The 23,063-nt window shown below is 32.6% G+C and overlaps 1 protein-coding gene across 2 annotated transcripts; it reads right to left on the bottom strand.

Annotated features, from left to right (window-relative positions):
- Window positions 1–386: 386 nt before the first annotated feature.
- Window positions 387–21,911, bottom strand: si:dkey-246g23.4 (uncharacterized protein LOC559426 homolog). 2 transcript variants are annotated; one of them, XM_051134938.1, is made up of 6 exons: window positions 21,268–21,911; window positions 14,674–14,833; window positions 11,125–11,373; window positions 9,133–9,276; window positions 6,983–7,816; window positions 387–3,208 (listed from the first exon to the last, which is right to left on the bottom strand). In XM_051134938.1, the coding sequence occupies exons 3-6, from the start codon at window positions 11,345–11,347 to the stop codon at window positions 3,048–3,050; spliced, it is 1,362 nt and encodes a 453-aa protein (XP_050990895.1). In that variant the 5' UTR covers window positions 11,348–11,373; window positions 14,674–14,833; window positions 21,268–21,911; the 3' UTR covers window positions 387–3,047. The 2 variants fall into 2 exon arrangements, with proteins under 2 accessions (XP_050990895.1, XP_050990896.1); XM_051134939.1 differs by having other exon boundaries at window positions 14,674–14,759.
- Window positions 21,912–23,063: the final 1,152 nt, after the last annotated feature.

Genomic DNA, 23,063 nt, shown 5'->3' with positions numbered 1-23,063 from the left:
CATTGCTAAGAACTTCATTTGGACAACTTTAAATGCGACTTTCTCAATACTTTGATTTTTTTTGCACCCTCCAGATTTTCAAATAATTGTATCTTGGCCAAATATTGTCATATCCTAACAAATCATCAATCAAGAGCTTATTTATTCAGCTTTAATATGATGTATATATCTGAATTTCATAAAATTAACCCTTATGAGTGGTTTTGTGGTCCATGGGTCATATAATGCAATTCAGTGATCACCAAAAGTGTTTGGTTAATCACATTTTTCAAAATATCTTCTTTTGTGTTTCACAGAAGAAAGTAAGTCATACAGGTTTTGAACGACACGAGAGTGAGAATATTAGAGCTGGGTTTTTGATTCGATTATGTTTTTCAAGCTTGCAATTCAATTCGAATCGGATTTAATTCAATATCGGTTATTTTGGATACAGTATTATGTACAAAAATCTCTAATGCTAGAAAATATACATACATATATATATATATATATATATATATATATATTTTTTTACCCAGCTCTAAATCTGCTAAAAACCTTGAAACCTTTGCTTAATTTGTTTGTAGATGCCACTTGGTTCAATGTTTTGTTATCTAATATTATAAACTATCTAAACTAATATCTAAACTAATATACTAAGTTTATTCTAGTTTTACCTCATTGTCTGGTGTAGAAAGAGCACAGTCTGTACCTTTCCTAAAAGTATTGTAAGCCTAAGTAGACTGGTATACAATGCTTTTGGGTTTTTCTTAAGAAAAAGTGGTCTGTCTGTGTTTGCTTTCACTACTGAAAGGTTATGTTTGCTGAGTCTGCATAGTCTCTGCTTATTATCGCTTCTTACTTTTCAAAGAGCTGCCACATTAATCAGGTGTTCTGCCACTTTGAATTTTCTCTTCGGGGACAAGCAGATTTCCAATTTGTTGTCATTGCTGTCCAATTTCTTAGGTAGTTTTCCTCGTCTTTATTATTAGATTGAGCCTAATTCAGTTTTCATCCCGAGGCTTCACTGAATGTTGCCATCATGCATCATTCTGGTCGTCTGTTTCTGGGCTTACTGCCTGACATGGACTACACCAAGGTCAAAGTTAAGAGGCCCGGTTTTACGGGTGGAGAGAGATACGGCTGGAGAAACGGATCTGGGATCCGTTATTCCACTTAACTCCATCAACTGTTTCCAATTACAGACTTCAAAGGACTCATCGCCTCAACCGTGTTTAAAAGAAAGGATGGCTCAGGTCACAGGAAGACAGCGTGAGTCCTATTTTCTCTCATTACAGCATTATTTCTTCTCCTCTTTGGGATTTACCGATGGGATCAAGTGTCAAAAACGATATATAACAGCCTGTGTTGAGTTTCTGTGTGAAATGATAACTCCTACTACAGTATAAAATGTCAATTATAATAAAATTATATAAAATGATAAATAAAAAATATTAATAAAAGATAAAATGATAAGATCTGTTAACTAAAACTAAACAAAAAATTCATAAATATAATACTAATTTTATACATAAAATAAAAAAATGATATATATATATATATATATATAAGCTAAATTAAGATTGAAGTACTAATTCCTAAAACTAAAGTTAAAAAAATTGAAGCTTAGTAAAAATGTGAAAAACTAAAAAAATGTAAAAAATGGCAAAAGTGCATTATAAAATTATTTAAAAAAAAAAAAAAGCTCATTCAAAAAACTAATAAATGCTAGTATATAAATAACACTAAAAACTCGATAAAATTATGGCCTTGTGTGTATGTATTTGTGTTTAGTTTACTATCAATACTTGCATGTTAAAGTAAAAAAACAAAACAAAAAAACAAGCGCTTGTGAACTGACTAAAATGTGAAGAGTTTTTCTTTTGTATGCCATTGAACACTGTTATTGTGTAGCATAATGTTTGCTTTCTCAGATTCATGGGAAGTAACAAGCATATTGAATTTTATTTCTGTTATCTTCATTTTTTCCCCCAGTTTGGAAAGCTATTTATCTGTCATACACACAGACCAGCATGCATAAAACACATCAAAGTGCAGATGTTGGGAACAGATTATTGTGAAGAGACGAGAGATGAGAAATATGCTTTGATATCTTATAAAGACAGTTTGGCTTTGAACGGTTACTGTTTCATCACGCAGTATAAACAGGAAAGATCTAGACACTGCTATCTATCGTGTGCTTTTCTTCAGCAGGATGTGGCTGTGTTTTTAGTCTATGCTTTCGGAAAGACATTTATCTCCCACAGATCCAAGATTAAGCTATTGTAAGATGTTTTTTGCTAAACAAAATGCACTTTAATAGCTTTTTCTTGCTTGAATGCGTACTCAACTTTTATGTTGCACTGATTGATGTGACAGTTGCTCCATGTAAAATAAACAACTTTTATTAGGCTGCCTTACTTTATTAAGTTTAATGAGTAAAAAAAATAATTGAGGAAAAAAGTGCATTTAGAACAGCTTCGCTGTTGACATCCGTCCTGCAATTCCATTTTCCCACCTTTAGAGGGCGATAAATGAGAATGTTTTCTAAAACTCTTGAGATATATTTGACATCTAGGCCTGCGTATGGGGTTTTGAATAAAATCATGTTTTAACCCCACTTTCAATTTGTGTAATTTTAGATACATATTACTTATTGTCATACACTAGAAACTGCAGTATTGTTCTTGACGGCATGTGATTATCTTTGGCTGTAGCTAAACTGAGTCAGCTTCCATTAGTCCATTAAGGCAGTGCCCATTTTCCAGAGCAATAGATCTAATGAAATATTGCTTGCAATGGCATCATTACAGGGCTAAGATGACTTCCCAGAATCCATCAAATGCTTCAATTAGGTGGGAAATGTCTGTTCACTCAGCGTCATTAAGCGAGTTTCCTTCAGGAATGAACAGACAGTATATGTCAGCATGATGATTGTTGTCAGTTTACACCTATGACAGTCATCTCTAATTATTATCATGGCTGCATTTGTGGTGAAACACTGCACTATGTGCTAGGGCCTCCTTTTACTAACTTTTTCTGTAACCAGAATCCCGTGTTTCAGATTCTCATGTCCTTTCCTCGTTCTCCAAGTTGACGTCTTTTCCCTTTTCCGTCCCTTTTTTGTTCATCTGCTGTAATACAAGCAAAAAGAGGGCGGAGACGAGAAGAGCCACACCTGCCATCAGAAAACCAGCACTGTAGTCACTAATTTTGTCAATGAAGATTCCTGTGGAAGAGTAGAAAATATTTATTAATTGTCAGTTAAGCTTTAAGTTAAATTGTCACTTTTTGAAGAATATTTACTTGCCGTCAGGCCATCCAAAATGTACAGTTGAGGTCAAAAAATTACATACACCTTGTAGAATCTGCAAAATGCTAAATATTTTACCAAAATAAGAGGGATCATACAAAATGCATGGTATTTTTTAATTAGTACTGACCTGAATAAGATATTTAATGTAAAAGATGTTTACATATAGTCCACAAAAGAAAATAATAGTTGAATTTATAAAAAAAAGACCACATTCAAAAGTTTACATACGCTTGATTCGAAATACCGTGTTGTTACCTGAATGATCCACAGATGTGTGTGTTTCTTTTTTGTTTAGTGATTGTTTATAGTCCCTTGTTTGTCTTGAACAGTTAAACTGCTGTTCTTCAGAAAAATCCTTCAGATCCCGCACATTCTTTGTTTTTCCAGCGTTTTTGTGTATGTGAACCCTTTCCAACAATACCTGTATGATTTTGAGATCCATCTTTTCACACTGAGAACAACTGAGGGACTCATATGCAACTATTACAGAAGGTTCAAACATTTACTGATGCTCCAGAAAGAAAATCATGCATTAAGAGCCAGGGGGTGAAAACTTTTGAACAGAATGAATTTTTACATTTTTCTTATTTCACTTAAATATCATATTTTTTTCCATTTAGTACTGCCCTTCAGAAGCTACAGCAGATACTTACATGTTTTCCAGAAGACAAAATAAGGAAAGTTTACCCTGATCTTCAAATTTAAAAAGTTTTCACCCCCCGGCTCTTAATGCATTGTTTCCTTCCAAAGCATCAGTGAGTGTTTGAACTTTCTGTAATAGTTGCATATGAATCCCTCAGTTGTCCTCAGTGTGAAAAGATGGATCTCAAAATCATATAGTCATTGTTGGAAAGGGTTCAAATACACAAAAATACTGGAAAACCAAAGAAGAACAGAAGGCATTTTATCTGTTCAGGACAAACAAGGGACTCATGAACAACTATCACTTAACAAAAACACAGCTGTGGATCATTGAAGTCACAACACAGTATTAAGAATCAAGTGTATGTAACCTTTTGAACAAGGCTAGTTTTATAAATTCAACTATTATCTTTTATGTGAAATATCTTATTCAGGTCAGTACTAAATAAAAAATAACATGCATTTTGTATGATCTTTATTATTTTGGTAAAATTAACATTTTGCAGATTCTGCAAGGTGTATGTAAACTTTTGACTTCAACTGTATTTGTAAACAAAATATCTAAAATAGAACCACAAACTAAAAAAAATCTCTTATGTGCTATTATTTAAAATATTTACATTATCTAAAGAAAATGTGAGTGCACTGCTTGCATGCAAAACTTGCCGCAACAATTCTAAGGTGTTGTAGGTGTTGGCAAGGGCATTTGTATGCGGTTGCATTAGGATGTTTTGGAAGGTTGCTTGTGCATAACAGTGACGCTTGCCCAAGCACCACTAATTAGTCCGCAGTTGTTCGTGCATCTTCCCACCTCACGTTTTCGGGCCAAGCTGCTTTCTGACTGCACATTTCCCTGTACATTTATTTTAAATGATCAATCAGTTAAAGCACCTAGAAATAGAGCGCCTGTGAAGTCAGTGAGGCAGTGATTATTTGAGTCGTCTTTTATAATGCCACAGTGAAGGAGTTTTCCATCCCGATTAAAACTCAGTGCGAAAAACTGCTGCAGAGCTAATTTATGGTGTAATTACACCGCTGCTTATGGAGCCCAGCAGACTGCACTCTTAACCTGCAGTGCCTAAAATAAAGGCTCTGCTCTCCTCCCAAACATCAATCTGTGCTCTATTTAATGGCCTAAAAACCCAAGAGATTCATATTAACGACATAAGTCTTTTAGAATACAGATATAGATGTAGTTTTGGCAGTCAGTGCCATTAAATGGAAAGATGATGTTTTTTTCTGGATGATTTAGTGTTTTTGGCGTGGGAGAGGTTTTTGGCTGCTCAGGGTGAAAACTCTTCTAACTTGTGCCATGTTTTGGCAGATGTTCTTGAGAGAAAAACTGTCAAGAGCAAAATGTCATTATCTCAACATTACAGAACTATTTATTTGAAGTTTCCCTATCAGAGCTTATTGTCTAGCAGTCAATTACAGCTATTATATACATTGTTGTTCCTGGCTGGTTGTTTGTTTGTTGATTTATTGGCCACTTTTGTAGAGCTCCGCTGATGTATTATCACACTACCGTTTGTGATGTGTTCTTTGTACTGAGTAGCGGCCACAGAAAAATTACAGCCAATGAAACCAAATAAATGGGTTACATTCGGTGAGGGCAGTTAAAGCGTGGCCTGCTATTGAAACAGGAAAAGCCATTTATGCAGTGACCAATAATCCATGAAATTAACACAACAGCCGACTGTATTTCTCTGATAGGCTATGCATTATGGGAAGATAACATAGTATTACTGTAAATTAAGCCCTGTCGGGCATTAATGAGAAACCTCATCAAAGAAATATGGTGGGGAAAGGGTATGCATTAGGATGACTGATAAAGAGCAAACAGGACAATGTACAATGTCAGGCTATAAAATAACTTCAGCAAGCTATTTGTAATAATACTGCATTTTGAACTATGTAGCCCCTGGTTGCAGACTTCATTATTACACACAAACAAATAAGTAAAGAAACAAATAAATCACAAATCTAAAATAATATAATATAACTAATATTCATTATTTCTTGTTTTATAGACTGGATTAATATAATATAATATCATATAATATAATATAATATAATATAATATAATATAATATAATATAATATAATATAATATAATATAATATAATATAATATAATACATTTAAATGTATATTAAGTTTAACTGATAAATTATATTTGTGATTAAATAACACAAGTAAATAAATAAATAAACAAATAAATAAAAAAATGTGTGTGTATATATATATATTTATATATATATATATATATATATATATATATATATGTATGTATGTATATAAATAAAAAAGTACAAATAAAAAAAGTATCATTATTATTATTTCATATTATATATATTATTAGTGATTTATTTAAATTACACACTCAACAAATAAATAAATCACAAATATAAATGAATATAACTAATATTAATTATTTCTTGATCTTTTTATACTGGAGCAAAACATTTATTTGTAATTACGCAGAAATATAATAATATAATATAATAATATAATACATTTTAAATACTATACTATATGTGTAATTAAATTACACAATAAATAAATGTCATTATCAAATTTCATTATTTATATTATATTAGTGATTATAATAAAATATAATTTTAAATACTATATTATATATTATATTTGTAATTAAATTACACATAATAAATAAAGAAATAACTAAAACAATTCTTATTATATATTACTATATATACAATAATATAATGTAAGAACTATATTTTATTATATTATTATATTATATTAATGGTTATATTATAATATAATATAATATAATACATTTTAAATACTATATTACGTATATATTATATTTGCAATTAAATTATACACAATAATATTGTAATCTTACATTTATACAATTCATTACAAAATTACACACTCAAAAAATATTATTTCTTGTTTTTTAAATTCTGGAGCAAAAACATTTATTTTGATTGTGTAACACACTAATATAATATAATATAATATAATATAATATAAATAGTATATTATATATTATATTTGTAATTAGATTTAAACATCTCACCTGCCAAAGGTGGTCCAAGGAGGCCACCGCTACTGCGGATGAGCATGAAGAAGCCCAGAGCGCTTCCCAGCCTTTCCACCCCCACCACTTCCGCAAGCACCGTGATATGAATGGCCACAGTTGCTCCAAACACCAGTCCATAACCTGCACTGAACAGCGCTAGCTGGGTGAATGTAGTTGCCAGGGGGCAGAGCAGCAGAACAATGCCCAACAGAATCACTGTGACGATCAGCTGATGGACTGTCTTTACCAGCCGCAGATTAGCCACCCACCCGAACAGCACCCGGCCTAACAGATCCAGCACCGCAGAGATGGACATGAGAGCGGCCGCCTGGTACTCCTCCACTCCTTGACTACGGGCGTACGGTACCAGAAAGAGAGATGGAGCGAAGAAACCGAGAGCAGCGAAGACACCAAACATCGAATACACCATGAAGCGAGCATTAGCGATAAGCGTGTAGTCCACGTAACGAATGATTTTGACCTTCAGTGCATCTGATTTTTTAAAGTTTGAACTTTTACAGTCTATGTGAGGTTGAGTTAACAGTTCAAGCTCATGTTCTTTCTCCTCTTCGAGCTCTTTAGGAGGTACATGTCTGTTGAGGGGTCTCAGAAGAGCTCCACACAAACACAAGTTGAGCTGCAGAGCTCCCAGGATCAGCATGGCTCCCCTCCAGGAGTACTGATCCACCATGAACTGGAAGGATGGGGTGAGGATGAAGGTGAGGAGGCACTCTCCTGTGCTGGCCAGAGCGTTGGCCACTGGCCGTCGCTTCTCAAAGTACCAGCCCAGCATGGTGACAGTAGGGGTCCAGGTCAGGGCATAGCCAAATCCTGCAGAGGACGAAACAAAAGGACATTCAGAGAGCAAAGCAGATGGATGTACCTGAACAAGCATTTATTCCTCTGACAAGTCATTAATCCTTCTAGGGTAAAAATGCCACTGGTTAAATGGAGAACAGTATTGTAATAACCATAACAACTTTCCTTTAGTGTGCTTTATTGGTCTGACAAAATGAGTACATTTTTAGGCTTTGTGACTTAGATTTTGTGCAAAATAACATCAATGCAAAAAGATTAAAAAAGTAAAATTAACAGATAATAGTACAATAATAAAATATAAATAAATAAATCCGAAAAGAAATATTATAAATAAAATAAAAATAAAATTGCAAAACAAACAAATAAGCAAAATAACAATAAGTAGTAAAAATAATAATAATAATAATAATAATAATAATAATAATAATAATAAATAATATATATATATAGACAGACAGAAATAGTAAGGTAATAATAAATATAAAATATTAAGTAAATATACAAAAAAATGTTATAAATGAAAATAAAATCGCAATACAAAAATAAAGCAAAACAACTAAATAGTTAAATAAATTAAAAATAATTTAAGACTAAGATGCCAAGAAAAAAAAAACTGTAAGCGAAATAATTAGATTTTAAAAAAATTCTTAAAAATAAGTCAAGACTAAGATAATAAAAAAAGTGGCAAATTAATGAATTAAACTACATAATTTGGGTAAAATTTCTCTTTCTTTCTTTCTTTCTTTCTTTCTTTCTTTCTTTCTTTCTTTCTTTTAGTGTGCTTTATTGGTCTGACAAAATCAGTATATTAGTTTTTGTGCAAAATAACATTAGTGCAAAAAGATTAAACGATTAAAATTAACAGGCAGGCAGACATAGTAATAATATATAGATAAATAAATATAAAAATAAATGTTAAAATAAAAATAAAATAAAAAACAAAAATAAAGCAAAACAACTAAATAGTGAAATAAATATAATTTAAGTCTAAGATACTAAGAAAGTGCCAGTTAATGAAGTAAAATACATGAATAACAAGTAATTACGAAGAATATAGTAAAAATTAATTTTTGAGTAAATACGCCAGTAGTTATAATGAGCAAAATAAACGGTCATTGTTCTTTCCTTCTTTCTTTCTTTCTTTGCCCCTGCCATTTTCCCATTTCATCATATGCTCTGCAGTGTTCCTGAATCTGAGGGGTTCATGAATAAGATCCCATACAGCTGCTATAAATGGCTAATGACCTTTTCAAGTTGTGAATCCACATTGAAACACTGGAAGTGTGAATGTGTGTGTGTGAGGCATATGCTCCCGGCTGCGCTCTTACCTGTAAGGAACCCCACAGTGATGTACAGCTGTAGCAGGTCCTGGGCATATGACCCGGCCACCATCCCAATGCTGCTCAGCAGACCTCCTGCCATGACCACTGGCCGATGGCCGAAGTACGCGCTTAGTGCAGAGCCTACGGGGGCTGAATCACAGACAAACACAAAGCACACAGTCATGACATAATGTACCCCCAGGAACCAAGTGCTCTGTCAGACCCAGTAGTGCTATCATACTGGGAGACAGAGAAATGGTAGAACACAAACTCATATTTCTAGTCCCCTGCTCTGTTAGATTTATTTCAGCCACATAATGTTTAAAAGTCTGATGGTGCCAGAGAACATGAGCGTGTCTCTAACAAATATTACAAGATTAAAGCGAGCTTGTGTGTTGGCGTGCGTCTTAATCACAAACAAGATCAGACAACAGAAGATCAAGTGTGACAAAGAGTTTTCAAGTGCGACAGTTTTTCGCAAATCACATCTTTGTTGATTGCAGCTTAGATGTGCGTGAACACTGTGGAAAATAACATTAGATTAAACGATTAATATTAACTAATGATATTTAAATAGGAAATATTTGTAAAAAAAATATATATATAAGAGAGCATAAGCGTTTCTCTAACAAACATTTACAATGAGATTGTGTGTTGGGATGCATCTTAATCACAAATAAAATCAGACAATGATTTTAAACATTAAATAACATTTTTACTAAATCTTCATTTATAGCCAAAGTTGTGCAAAATAACATAAGTGCAAATAGTTTAAAAGGGGGATATTAACAAATAATATTAAAATATAAAAAGTAAATAAATAAGAAAATAAATATACTAGAACACGAGTTTGTCTCTAAAAAATATTAAAAGATTACAATGACTGCATGTCAGTATGCGTTGTAATAATATCAGCCAATGACGACAAATAATAATACATTCATATGTATTTATACAGAGAGAAAAATATATATTATATTACATAAATGTTATAATTTCTAAAATGTATAAATTGTAATATTTTAAATGTATTATATTATTTTAAATGTATTCTGTTATATTTTATTCTAGATTAAAAAGGGGATATTAACAAATAATATTTAAATATTTAAAAATAAAATGATTAATAAACAAGAAAATACTAGAATACTAGAACATGAGTGTGTCTTTAACAAATATGAAAACATTTCAATGATCATGTGTCAATATCCATCTTAATAATAAATAAGATCAGGCAATGACAACAAATAATAGTACATGAATGTATCTATCTATCTATAAAATATGATTAGTTTTTTAATAAAAACTGTATATAAACAAATATATATTTGATTTTTGACAGTATGCAAGTTAATATTAAATAAGATCAGGCAACAACGACAATCAATCATTTTTTACCAAATTACACCTTTATTTATTACAATTTTTAAATTTTATTTGTGTGTTTGCAGCTTAGAGTTTGTGCAAACAGTGCGCAAAAATTTCTTTAGTGTAAATAATTCTTACATTTATAAAATGATAAAATATAAATTTATAAAAATAAATATTTAAATAACTTAATATTTTTTAATGCTTATTACTTATTATAAAACTTATTATTTTAAATAAATTAAATTATAATATTAAAATTTAAAATATTATAATTTAATATTATTATTTAATATTTTAAATAATATGTTTTAAGTATTATTTATGTATTTAGTTTTATAAATTTGTACATTGAAAATATAAAAAATATTATATGTTCAGAATTTGTGGGGTCAGGAAAGATCCACGAGACGGGATTCGATCTCGGGACACATCATCGGTGCACTGTCCACAAAGCTATTGGCACCGATGTGACAATGACTTTTTACCAAGTCACATTTTCATTTTTTATATTTACAAACAAATCTCAATCAGTGTATGTCCATGTGTGACATCGAAGGCAAAGGTGTATACTAAGAGTGTAAGTAGAGGGAGCCCCCTCCTGGCTAAAAACGTAAAATTGCCACATACCCCCAAAATGTACAGTTGCCACCGAAATGGATGTGATCCATGAGCTTGCAGTAGCTGTGGTAGCAAAGTAGTGTTGGATTTCTACGAAGAACACACCAAAGGACTTGATTACACCAAATGTCAGCCCAAACACAAGGAAGGTGGAGAGCACAATGAACCAGCCATAGCCTCCATCCAGAGTCCCAGCAGGCTGACCTGTCCGGCTCTTCCTTTGTAGCTCCATTGGAAATTCAAAGCATCATCTGCAATCTAAAAAAAGAGATACAGCATACATCAGACTATTTTTAAATCTATGGAATGCATAAATCCACACTGCCTAGTCAGCACTTAATGTTCTCCGAACCCAGTGAGACGAAAGTGATACAGTTCATCAATTATTATCTGTGAGTGTCAAAACAGCTGTAGAATGATTAACTACTACAAGCTGTAATCAGTAATACTGTATAACACTGAACTTACGCTGTGCACATGTGTTTTTCTATGAGGGAATGAATGTTGAACCCATGTCAGCATAACAATGAGACATAAACGGTGAGAAAACTAGTTCCTTTTTTAACCGCCAGAAGCAATTGTTAACAGCCAGTCAGTTGGAGCTGATGGTGGTCTTCGTCATTATGCACATAGGGGTGTTTCCTAGAGCAGCTGACATGTGTTTATGTCCTGTTTTATAACCCATGTGTTAATGTATAGGTGTGAACAGCTATTAGCATGTCATGCAGGATGGTAGTTATCAGTTAAGACAGGTGTCCACATGATGACCTGTATATCACCCCTCACACGTAACATAAGCTTTAAGAAAGCCATATAGGACAACACAGCTTCAATAACTTCTTTTCCCTACATCATTACTTTCTTACATGTATTTAACATGCATTTTTTAATTTTACAGGTCATGAGAGCGATAACTGCTATGGATAGACGACAACAATCCGTCCCCCAGTATTCATGATCATTTTAAAGCGTAAGCATCAGACACATTTGCTTAATATTACATTACAAATCTTGCTCTGTAAATATTCCCTTCTTTTTCAACACAAGCAGGATGTTATTGTGTGTAAAATCCAGCACAGCCATTTATTCAACATTAATTTTCAGGGTGAAATTTAGTTCTATCATGACACCTCTCAGAAGACTTTAGCATGGTAATGGATATGACAATGTTAATGTATTTGGTCTTGGCGGAATAGATCTGCTACGCTGATAAATTGCTGCTATTGCTGTTGTTGCAGATTATAGCAAAGCAAGCAAAGGAACTTGCTACTGCCAATAAATATGCAGCAGATACGCTGCTGTGAGTATTAAAATGTAGTAGCATGTATTATATTCCGTAGCAGATCTAAACAGGTGGAGCTGGGGAGTGAATGCTAACCAGCCATTTAAAGGAAAGTCCACTTCCAGAACAAAGATTAACATATAATGTACTCACCCCCTTGTCATCCAAGATGTTCATGTCTTTCTTTCTTCAGTCATAAAGAAATTATGTTTTTGAGGAAAACAATTCAGCATTTTGGAAATTTGGCATTATGGTGCCCTCAGTTTGAACTTTAAATACAGTTTAAATGTGGCCTCAAATGATCCCAAATGTGGTTGTAAATAATCCCAGCCGAGGAAGAAGGGTCTTATCTATTAGCAAAACGATCGGTTATTTTCATAAAACTAATACAATTTGTATACTTTTTAACGTCAAATGCTCGTCTTGTCTTACTCTGCCTGGACTCTGTTTTTTTCTGGTTCATGACAGTTAGGGTATGTCGAAAAAACACCTTTCATGTTCTCCCTCAACTTAAAAATCACCCTATATCGCTGTTTTACCTTTTTTGTTAAGGTTATTTGATTTTCTTGTATGTTCACTTTGCAAAGACTGGGTCGGTACTTCTGCAGCGATGTAGGACGATTTTGAAATTATTTTTGAGGTTGAGGGAGAAAATACGATTGGAATTTTTCAACATACCTTAACTGTCTTGAGCCAGAATACACAGTGTTCAGGCAGAGAAAGACAAGACGTGCATTTGAGATTTAAAAGTATTTCAATTGTATTTTTTTTTAAGGAAAATAACTGATTGTTTCGCTAGATAAGACCCTTCTTACAACCACATTTGGGATCGTTTGAAGCCGCATTTAAACTACATTTTGGAAGTTCAAACTCGGGCCACCATATCAGTCCATTATATGGAGAAAAATCCTGAAATGTTTTCCTCAAAAAACATAATTTCTTTATGACTGAAGAAAGACATGAACATCTTGGATGACAAGGGGGTGAGTACATTATCTGTAGATTTTTATTCTGGAAGTAGACTTCTCCTTTAAATGTAAAGCAGCAAGCTTACTGACTGCGTATACAACATGAACCAATCAGCTTGTACCTAGTTGTTTAATGCTGTAAATATATTATTAGTCTGCATTAATGACCCATCAGCCTGTGCCGACTTTTTTCTAGAGATGCACAATATTATCGATATTGGAATCGGCAGCTAATGGCTTTAAATGTAAATACTGGCACTGGCCCAAATCTAAAAAAATATGCTGATATGTCTTGCTGATATAAGGGAATAACTCATATGTGCTTAGGGTGAGCTAGTGATTAGATCATATCAGCAGTGTGGCTCATTCTTGAAGCAAAGTTTTGCCTGAATGATGATTCGATTCACTGTTTTGGATCGCTGCATTTAATCTGAGAATGCATGCACAGAATAAGATGTTTGGTCTGTGATAGAGTAAACAGCAATAGCACGTGCAGCTGCAGCAGCGGCAGCCTCCACCAGGTCCTAATCCCCGTTCGGTAAAGACTTTTATTAAAATGATGAAATAAAATGAAAATAAAGTACACAACTAAAATTTGGACTGTATTTCTGATTGAGTAAGCAGTAACTGATGTCATAAAATCATGAGTATGTTTTCATTTAATAGTCAGAAGCTATAAAAATCACAAAAAAAAGAAAAAAAAAATCACAAACATGTCATTTGTAAATTAAATCATTTTAGATATACTGATTTATTTATTAATGTGTAAATGTTATTTTTTAAATAAATTACGAGCTAAAAGATCTTCAGAATTTTTACAATTCTTTTGCTTTAGACCATCTACGAATGTTAAATCTTAGAATAAAATGTTAAGGTTACCACTGCATTTTTCTGAGAAAAAAAATGCAGCAATTGATATATAGTTTATTTATAGTTATTTTCAGAGCTTCAGAGTACCGTCATTGAAAGAGCATTGTTGTTTATTTAATTCTAACAAATAAGTTATTGTTAAAAACTAGCCAAAATGTAAAATAATTTGCTTATTATTTCAGCACAGGAGAGATGTCGTGTTGTTTCCAAACAAAAGGAAATATATCGGTATCGGTTATCGGCTAAAATGTGTTGGAAAATAACACATATCTGCAAAAATCCAATGTTGTGCATCCCTATTTTTTAAAAAATGATTAACGCATTATTTCACATCATGTAGCAACTATTTAAACATACAATAAGGCACCATATTCTAAATCTAATCACAGCTGAAGAGGTTGCAGGGTCATTATATTTGCAATACAAACAAGATTATACCTCTCATGGTGTTTGCTGGCTGCAAAGGCTCCTCATTCCCATTTTCATGTTCTGTCTGGCTCATCTTTAGTGACTGCATATCCATACTACCGTACACACAAATACAAAGGTCAACACAGGGAACAAGTAGGAAGTGGGAGGTAACCTTCTTGGTGGCAAACTATTTCATATAAGAGGAAGAAATTGGGAAATAGAAAGGAGAAACTGTATTATTAAAAAACAAACAAAAAAAATTGCTGACACTTCATTTTACTATATTTTACTGTCTGGCTTTTTTTTTTTCAAATCATTTTACTATATTTTTCAGCAAAGAATATTCTATTCTATTCTATTCTATTCTATTCTATTCTATTCTATTCTATTCTATTATGCATTATTATTTCCTGATAGTTCTCTATATTAGAGCACATGAAGAGCGTTTATCTTGCTATGCTGCAGGAGTTGCACAACTACTCTAACCAAACCTCACTGATCCAACGCTTGAATGATCTCTGGACCTGAGCATAAATAAGCTGTTTTGTAAATGAATTACTCTGCACAGTAATGTGCGTAGCACATCATTCTCCAGAGCATACAAGATGTGCCGAAACTAACAATTAATTGCACGCTAAACCACCTTTATATCTTACCCTGCTAGGCTGAATATATCTTATAATACATTTCACCAGTAGAAGCCAACACTATGAACACAGAAACACTTTTTTTTATAAAATTGTTATACTTTTTATATAATTTAAAACTTTCTTTATGATAAAATTGATGAGCCTTCTGGTACATTCAGCACTTTAGCACATTTTGTTAGATAAGCTAGGTATGTGCATTGTGTGATAGCATCTAAATTAACTGCTTTTATTCGAGTCAAACATGTAATTTATAACTGAACTAACCTGAATACATTAGCTAACACCAATGAAAATAGTTTCTAAGAATCAGATATAATAGAAATGGTAAAAACCACACAATAACTGACCAAGAATGTACAGACATCAGCTTTTTTGAGCTCAATATGGTACATAATTCCTTTTCATTCTCATTCCTTTTCACCCAATATCTTACAAAGTGCCTAGTACATAAAAATAGGATTTTGAAGATAAGATGGAGGGGTTTTGGGTAAACCTTTGACCTCCAAAGTATTTGTAAGGTTGTTTGTAAATTTGATAGTCAGTAATGTTATCCTGCCTAATTGTGTTTCAAATTAGCATTGTCCAAGGTCATTATATGTGACCCTGGACCAGAAAATCAGTTGTAAGTAGCATGAGTATATTTGTAGCAATAGCCAACAATACACTGTATGGGTCAAAATTATCGATTTTTCTTTTATGCCAAAAATCATTAGAGTATGAAGTAAAGATGATGTTTCATGAAGATATTTTGTAAATTTCCTATATACCAAAACTTAATTTTTGATTAGTAATATGCATTGCCAAGAACTTCTTTTGATTTTTTTGCACCCTCTTGCACCTGTAATCTTGAAACTGAACTGACACTCTACTTCAACTAAAATTGAGGCATAAATAGTACTTTACCCTCAGAACCTAGCAGTTCAGTAACAGCCTGAATCTCATCTCTCATCCACTGCTTTTTCATTGATTAGTGGAGGTCATTTAAGCTTCCTCTGATGTTTGATCTACACTGCTCAGAGCGAAAAACCAAAGTGTTTTGAAAAACAAATTAAAAGGAAGGAAAATTAAATAAGCTTGGGGGCCAATAAAAAAAACTTGTTTCATTGATGTTCTCCCTCTCCCTCTTTATGCATGTAAAGTGGGAAGTATTTCCTAAAAGGAAGGTTAAACTGTCAAATGTGCATAAAAAGTGCCAGCTTCAGATTCATTCAGCTGTAATTTTTGGCTTCTGGACAGGCACTTAAACTCTATTCATTATGAAATAGATGGTGAGTAATATTACAGAGACACTAAAGTTTGCATAAAAAAAGAGATGTGGATAGTAAAAACTAAAGACGATGCGTTCGGCTTCCATACCAATAGAACTGGTTGCATGACATGAATGTTAAATATGTCACATGTATATGATAATACATGTACATAAGATCCTGGTTTACTGTGTGGCAGTACTTTGGATGAAAAGATGAGAAGTCAGTTAGAATGACATTAACACTTATATTACTGATTTTTACTAATGCTTTAAACTGAATTTATCATAGACTACTGAAAAGGATATATGCAGTGTCAAAGCATGCAGATAATGTGAGTTATGAGTCTAGGTAATATTTATCAAACATAGATAAATTTACATACTGGCTTACATCCCTTTACATTCTCAGATATATTAATGAAACCAAAACGTCATTATAAACTGCAATATGTCTGTCCAGCTGTCTTCTGAGCGATAAAGATTAGTGGAAATATCTTAACCAGCAACTTAATCATTAACTCATGAACATTAATTTGGTGAGGAGCACTTTATATTGATATAAGCAGTCGCTTTCTCGAAATAAAAAAAAAAATACTATGAGTGCAAGAAATATACACTACTGTAATATTTATAATAGTATTTTATATTTTTAGTAGTATTTTATGCTTAGCTGCATATATGTGTCCCGAGACCACAAAACCAATCATAAGGGTCAATTTTTTTTTTTTTTTAGATTTTTTGAGGATATGACAATATTTGGCCAAGATACAACTATTTGAAAATCTGGAATCTTAGGGTGCAAAAAAAAATCTAAATATTGAGAAAATCACTTTTAAAGTTCATAGCAACGCATATTTCTAATCAAAAATTAAGTTTTGATATATTTACGGTAGGAAATTCACAAAATATCTTCATGGAACATGATCTTTACTTAATATCCTAATGATTTTTGCCATAAAAGAAAAAATGATCATTTTGACCCATACAATGTATTGTTGGCTATTGCTACAAATATACCAGTGCTATTTAAGACTGGTTTTGTGGTCCAGGGTCACATATTTGATTAAAAATAAAGTAAAATACTATTACAATTTAAAATCACATTTTTCTATTTTAAGAAAATATTCCAATGAAATTTATTCCTATAGGCAAAGCTGAATTTCAGCTGCAATTACTCCAATCTTCAGTGTCACATCCTTCAGAAATCATTCTAATATGCTGATTTGCTGCTTAAAAATTTAATAGAACTATTGATACATATTTTTAAGACTATTTAATACATACAGTAGAAGTTTATGAAACATTTATTTAAAACAGAAATCTTTTGTAACATAATAAATATCTTTGCTCTCACTTTCGATCAATTTAATCCACTCATTCTGAAAATAAATTTCTTTAGAATAAAAACATCAGTAACACTTTACAATAAGGTGTCATTTGTTAACATTAGTTAATGTATTAACTAACATGAATGAACAATGAACAATACATTACAGTATTTATTATTATTTGTTAATGTTAGTTAATAAAGATATGGTAGTTTATTGTTAGTTCATGTTAGTTCACAGTGCATTAACTAATGTTAACAAACACAACTTTTAAAAATGCATTAGTAAATGCTGAAATTAACATTAACTAAGATTAATAAATACTGTAGAAGTATTGTTCGTTTTTAGATCATGTTAACTAATGTAGTTAACTAATGTTAACGAATGAACCTTGTTGTAAAGTGTTACCAAAATATCTTACTGACCCCAAACTTTTAAATTATATTTCTTGAATATAGAGGTGGAAGAATAACTATAACTAGAGAAACTGGTCATTTTGGTTAAACAGCACTGAAAGGCTAAAATACAGCTGTAAAGTTAAATGCTGCATGTCCTGTTTAAAGCTTCATAGGTTGGATGTTCTCTGACTAATTGCTGGTTCAGCCTTGGATGAAATCCAATTAAAAAGAACTTTAATAACCAACCAGCTGTCAGCTAGTTAGTTATGGAATATTGTACAGTGCCTGATTATCTGTGATCTTTTACTCCCTGGACATGCATCAGACCACCCTTGGTCAACAGACCTTGACATCTTGTTTAATGATTTCATATTCCAGGCATGAATTTCGACACGTCTCATGAAGTAAAAACTGACAGTAGCTTAATCAGACTGATTTTCAAGTTATCGGATATCACAGCAGGGACGAAATAACTTTAAATAAGATTAATCTCTGTCTGGGTGCTGTGACCCACAAGGTGTTAAACTAAAGGTTAGCTTTAGCTGAGGTGAGCATCATCCATCATATTAAGAATTTACGTTCAGGATCCCTCGGATAGGATGAAAATGTGAAAAGATGCACAACATGAAACTAATTACATGACATAGACAGGTTAAGTATTAATCCTCCAAATGGTTCAGAGCAATATAAGATGCATAGTGTGGGGGTGGAATAACATGTTGTGACGTTGAACTGTATGTTTTTACATTGTCATTGCTAGAAGGGCATTCTCGTCTGGCAGTGCTTCCACTTCAGTGGCTTTCACCCAAAAAGCACAGGTGTCTCTGCACTTACCCAGATGGCTTTGCTGTTGATTACAAAACCTGGGTATCACAAAAAGATGAGAAGCCAGCCAGACAGGAACTCTTTGGAACATAAAGATCATCTAAATCACAATTCCACCAAAATTGCTCTGTTAGATTACTCAGAAGCTTCTGTTACAAAGCAAATTCTTCCAGAATGAAGACAGAATGTACATTATTTTTTTTTTCTTGGATACAAAGCTGCTGTGCAATTTTGGAGATAAATCAATGTAATGAAAATGAGGTGTTGTTCTATGTTTTTGGATTAGCTGTCCTGCTAGAGAGGGCCAAGCTTATTATAAAATAAGACTTGGACAGTCTATTACAACTAGGAATACTAATTTAAAATAGAAGTAAATTGGTTTAGATAGACATGGATTCCTGGATTTTTTTGTAAATTTAAAGCATACTGGCATCTTTAAAATCAATTTTATGTAATTAAAACAATCAGCTTTCAAAATGAATTGAGAATGACTTCAATTCAGTTCCTAATTCGAATTAAATGTAAACAGACATAGCAAGCAGAAAGCGGATTTAGGGGAATCTTAATAGAATAAAATGCATTTATTTATAGTAGATGACTTCCCTGTCATTAATTTATCTCTCTGAAGAGCATGTTGACAGCTCAATACACATGAATTAACCCTTAAATGCATGAATGTTTTGCCAACCACTATTACATATTCAGGTCATATTAGTGAGCCAAATCTATATATCCAGCACGGATGGATCTCTGTTGCAATAGCAAAAAGCTTTCTTAATATTTTAAGTACAATTACAGAAGAATAAAATAAAGCATACTTTGTTACCTTTTGAAACTTATTCAGCATCTGGCTCATATTCGCGATCTCAATCATATTCGCAAAACTGTTGTTTTTAATGACAAAATCAGTAGTTTGATTGCTGGCAGCTTTTTCACCACATCCACCATCAAATGACAGTGACAATTATATTTTATGGCATACAGTAATTCCTCTGCAGTATAGCCATTCAAACTAGTTCTATTTTTGCTAATGATATTCTTTTGTTTTATCCCTGCCGTAATTACGAGTGAAACATCACGTCAGTATTGTCTATTAAACAGTGCCACCTCGAGGAATAAAGGTAAATTGCATGTACTGAGTCATCAGATATTTAAATATTTTTGTGCAGGAAAATATACACTAATACACACCTCGGGTCTCGGGACCCTATACACTTTTTTATAAAAAATAATCAGAAAACAGACATTTTTTTAAATTGTATTTTTTTCTTTTCATATTGTTTGTAATGAATAGATTGAGGAACACTAAGAAAGTTGATGTCTAACTAGTAGTTCTATGTAGTGAATGACGTCCCCGGTTGCTAAAGACCCGAGGTATGCATTTAAGGGTTAAAAGGAAGGAAGCACTTAAATATAAAGGAATATTTCACCCAAAAATTACAATTCTGCCATTAACTGTCATGAACACGCGTTGAAGACTGACAGAGGAAAGAAGAAATTGTTGAATAAAGTCATTATTTTTGTTTTGTTTGTGCACAAAAAGTATTCACGTATCTTCATAATATTACGGTTGAACCACTGATGTCACACAGACTATTTTATCAATGTCTTAACTGGTTTTCTAGGCCTTAAACGTGTCATTGCTGCCTACGCAGGGTCATAAAGCTCTTGGATTTCATAAAAAATATCTTAATTTGTGTTCTGAAGATGAAGGTCTTATAGGTTTGGAATGACATGAGGTTAAGTAATTAACAACAGAATTTTCATTTTTGGGTGAACTATCCCTTTAAAATTACACTTTTTCTCATTTTTATATATAAATATATATAAAGAGATGAAATTGAAGAGTGATCTGAACACTCTTGAGTATTTGCTAATAATTGCTATGTATTGCATACTGCCTCTAACACTGATTCTGTTCGGTTGTTTTCATCTATATAAGGTGTGACACCAAAGGTGCCCCCTGTTATCGTCATGGTTATGTTTTGGTGTCTATGGTGACCATCTGTGCTCCTCCAGAGGATTTGGTGTCACAGCACCAAAAACATCCCTTCCCCCCTTATCTGTACACAGCTTAGCAGCAAACACTGATAGAACAATAACAGACTTAGAGACAGAGCAAATCTCTGTGCTAATGTAATATATGCAGCAGAGGAAGCAAAAAGTCTTACCTGTAGCCATCAGGTGTGTTGTAGCACTAAGCCTCTGGTCTGCTGTGATGATGTCAAAACTCCACAGGTTAAGCGAGATGATGAGGAAAAGGTGGAGCTTATGTAAATGAGAGAGGAAACAGGGTTACTGTATATGAGGGTTACTACAGCTGTATATACAGAATACTGAGGGATGTAAATTTGTTTTGCATGTGTGTTGCTTACGTTTCATCCGATCTGAGCAGTGTAATTCTAGGGTTAAATTTGTCTGGGATATTTTTATTGTACTGTATAAATAACAACTGGAAGGTTTTTCAGTGTATAAAACATACACATATAAAACATCAGAACACAAATTAAGATATTTTTGATGAAATACAAGAGCTTTCTGACCCTGCATAGACAGCAATGCAACTGACACATTCAAATGACCCAGAAAGGTAGTAAGGAAATTGTTAAAATAGTCTGTGTGAATACATTTAAATTCCACTTCAGAAGTGCGTCTGCGCCACCTTTGTGTAAATATTCTATTTATTTATTTGTTTGTTTATTCATGCAAACAATTATTTTTATCTACACTACCAGTCTTTTTGAACAGTAAGATTTTTAATGTTTTTTAAAGAATTCTCTTCTGCTCACCATGCCTGCATTTATTTGATCCAAAATACAGCAAAAGCAGTAATATTATTGTGAAATATTTTTACTATTTAAAAGAAACTGCTTTCTATTTGAATATATTTTAAAATGTAATTTATTCCTGTGATCAAAGTTAAATTTTCAGCATCATTAATCCAGTCTTCAGTGTCACATGATCCTTCAGAAATCATTCTAATATTCTGATTTGCTGTTCAAGAAACATTTATTATTATTATTATTATTATTATTATTATTATTATTATTATAAATTTAAAACATTTGTGTACATTTTTTCAGGAACAGAAAGATCCAAAGATCAGCATTTATCTGAAATTAAAAGCTTTTGTAACATTATACACTACACCATTCAAAAGCTAGGAGTCACCATAATGTTTTGGTAAAGAAATTATAGAAATGTATACTTTTATTTAGCAAGGATGCTTTAAATTCACCAAAAGTGATTATAAAGACATTTATAATGTTACAAATGTTTTCTTTTTTAGACAAATGCTGTTCTTCTGAACTCTGTTTATTAAAGAAACCTGAAAAAAAAAAAAAAAAAGGAAAAATAATATTAAATGTTTTTTGAGCAGCAAATCAGAATATTAGAATGATGTCTGAAGGATCATGTGACACTAAAGACTGTGTGAAATCACAGGAATAAATTACATTTTAAAATATATTCAAATAGAAAACTGTTATTTTAAATAGTAAAAACTAAATGCAGGCTTGGTGAGCAGAAGAGACTTCTTTAAAAACATTACAAATCTTACTGTTCAAAAACTTTTGACTGGTAGTGTAAGTAGGTTATAAATGGTTGATATTTTAAATGTAAATTTTACATTTGTTCAAGCACTAATCTAGAGGCTATTTTAAGGGTGCTCTTTTCACCACAGCCTCTGTAGTGTTTTGCACTGATCTATATTTTGAACCCTTGATTCATCACTCTGGAGTTCAACCTCACCATCTGCCCAGCGTCACGGATAGCATTCAAAGCCCAAGGCGTTCTAATTTACACGACCACAGAGAGATTTAGTCAACAAAAAACGTACTATACAGCCAATCAAAATGTCAGAGCGTGGACGTGTGCGCACGCACATGCATATATGCATGCAGTGGGAAACTAACGAAAGATGATGGTTTTCTGCGCATTTCCAACTGAGCAAAATGAAGGGCCCATC

Source organism: Labeo rohita, chromosome 18 (genome assembly GCF_022985175.1).
Source record: "Labeo rohita strain BAU-BD-2019 chromosome 18, IGBB_LRoh.1.0, whole genome shotgun sequence".
NCBI classification, from domain to species: domain Eukaryota; kingdom Metazoa; phylum Chordata; class Actinopteri; order Cypriniformes; family Cyprinidae; genus Labeo; species Labeo rohita.
This window is presented reverse-complemented; position numbering and strand designations above follow the sequence as displayed.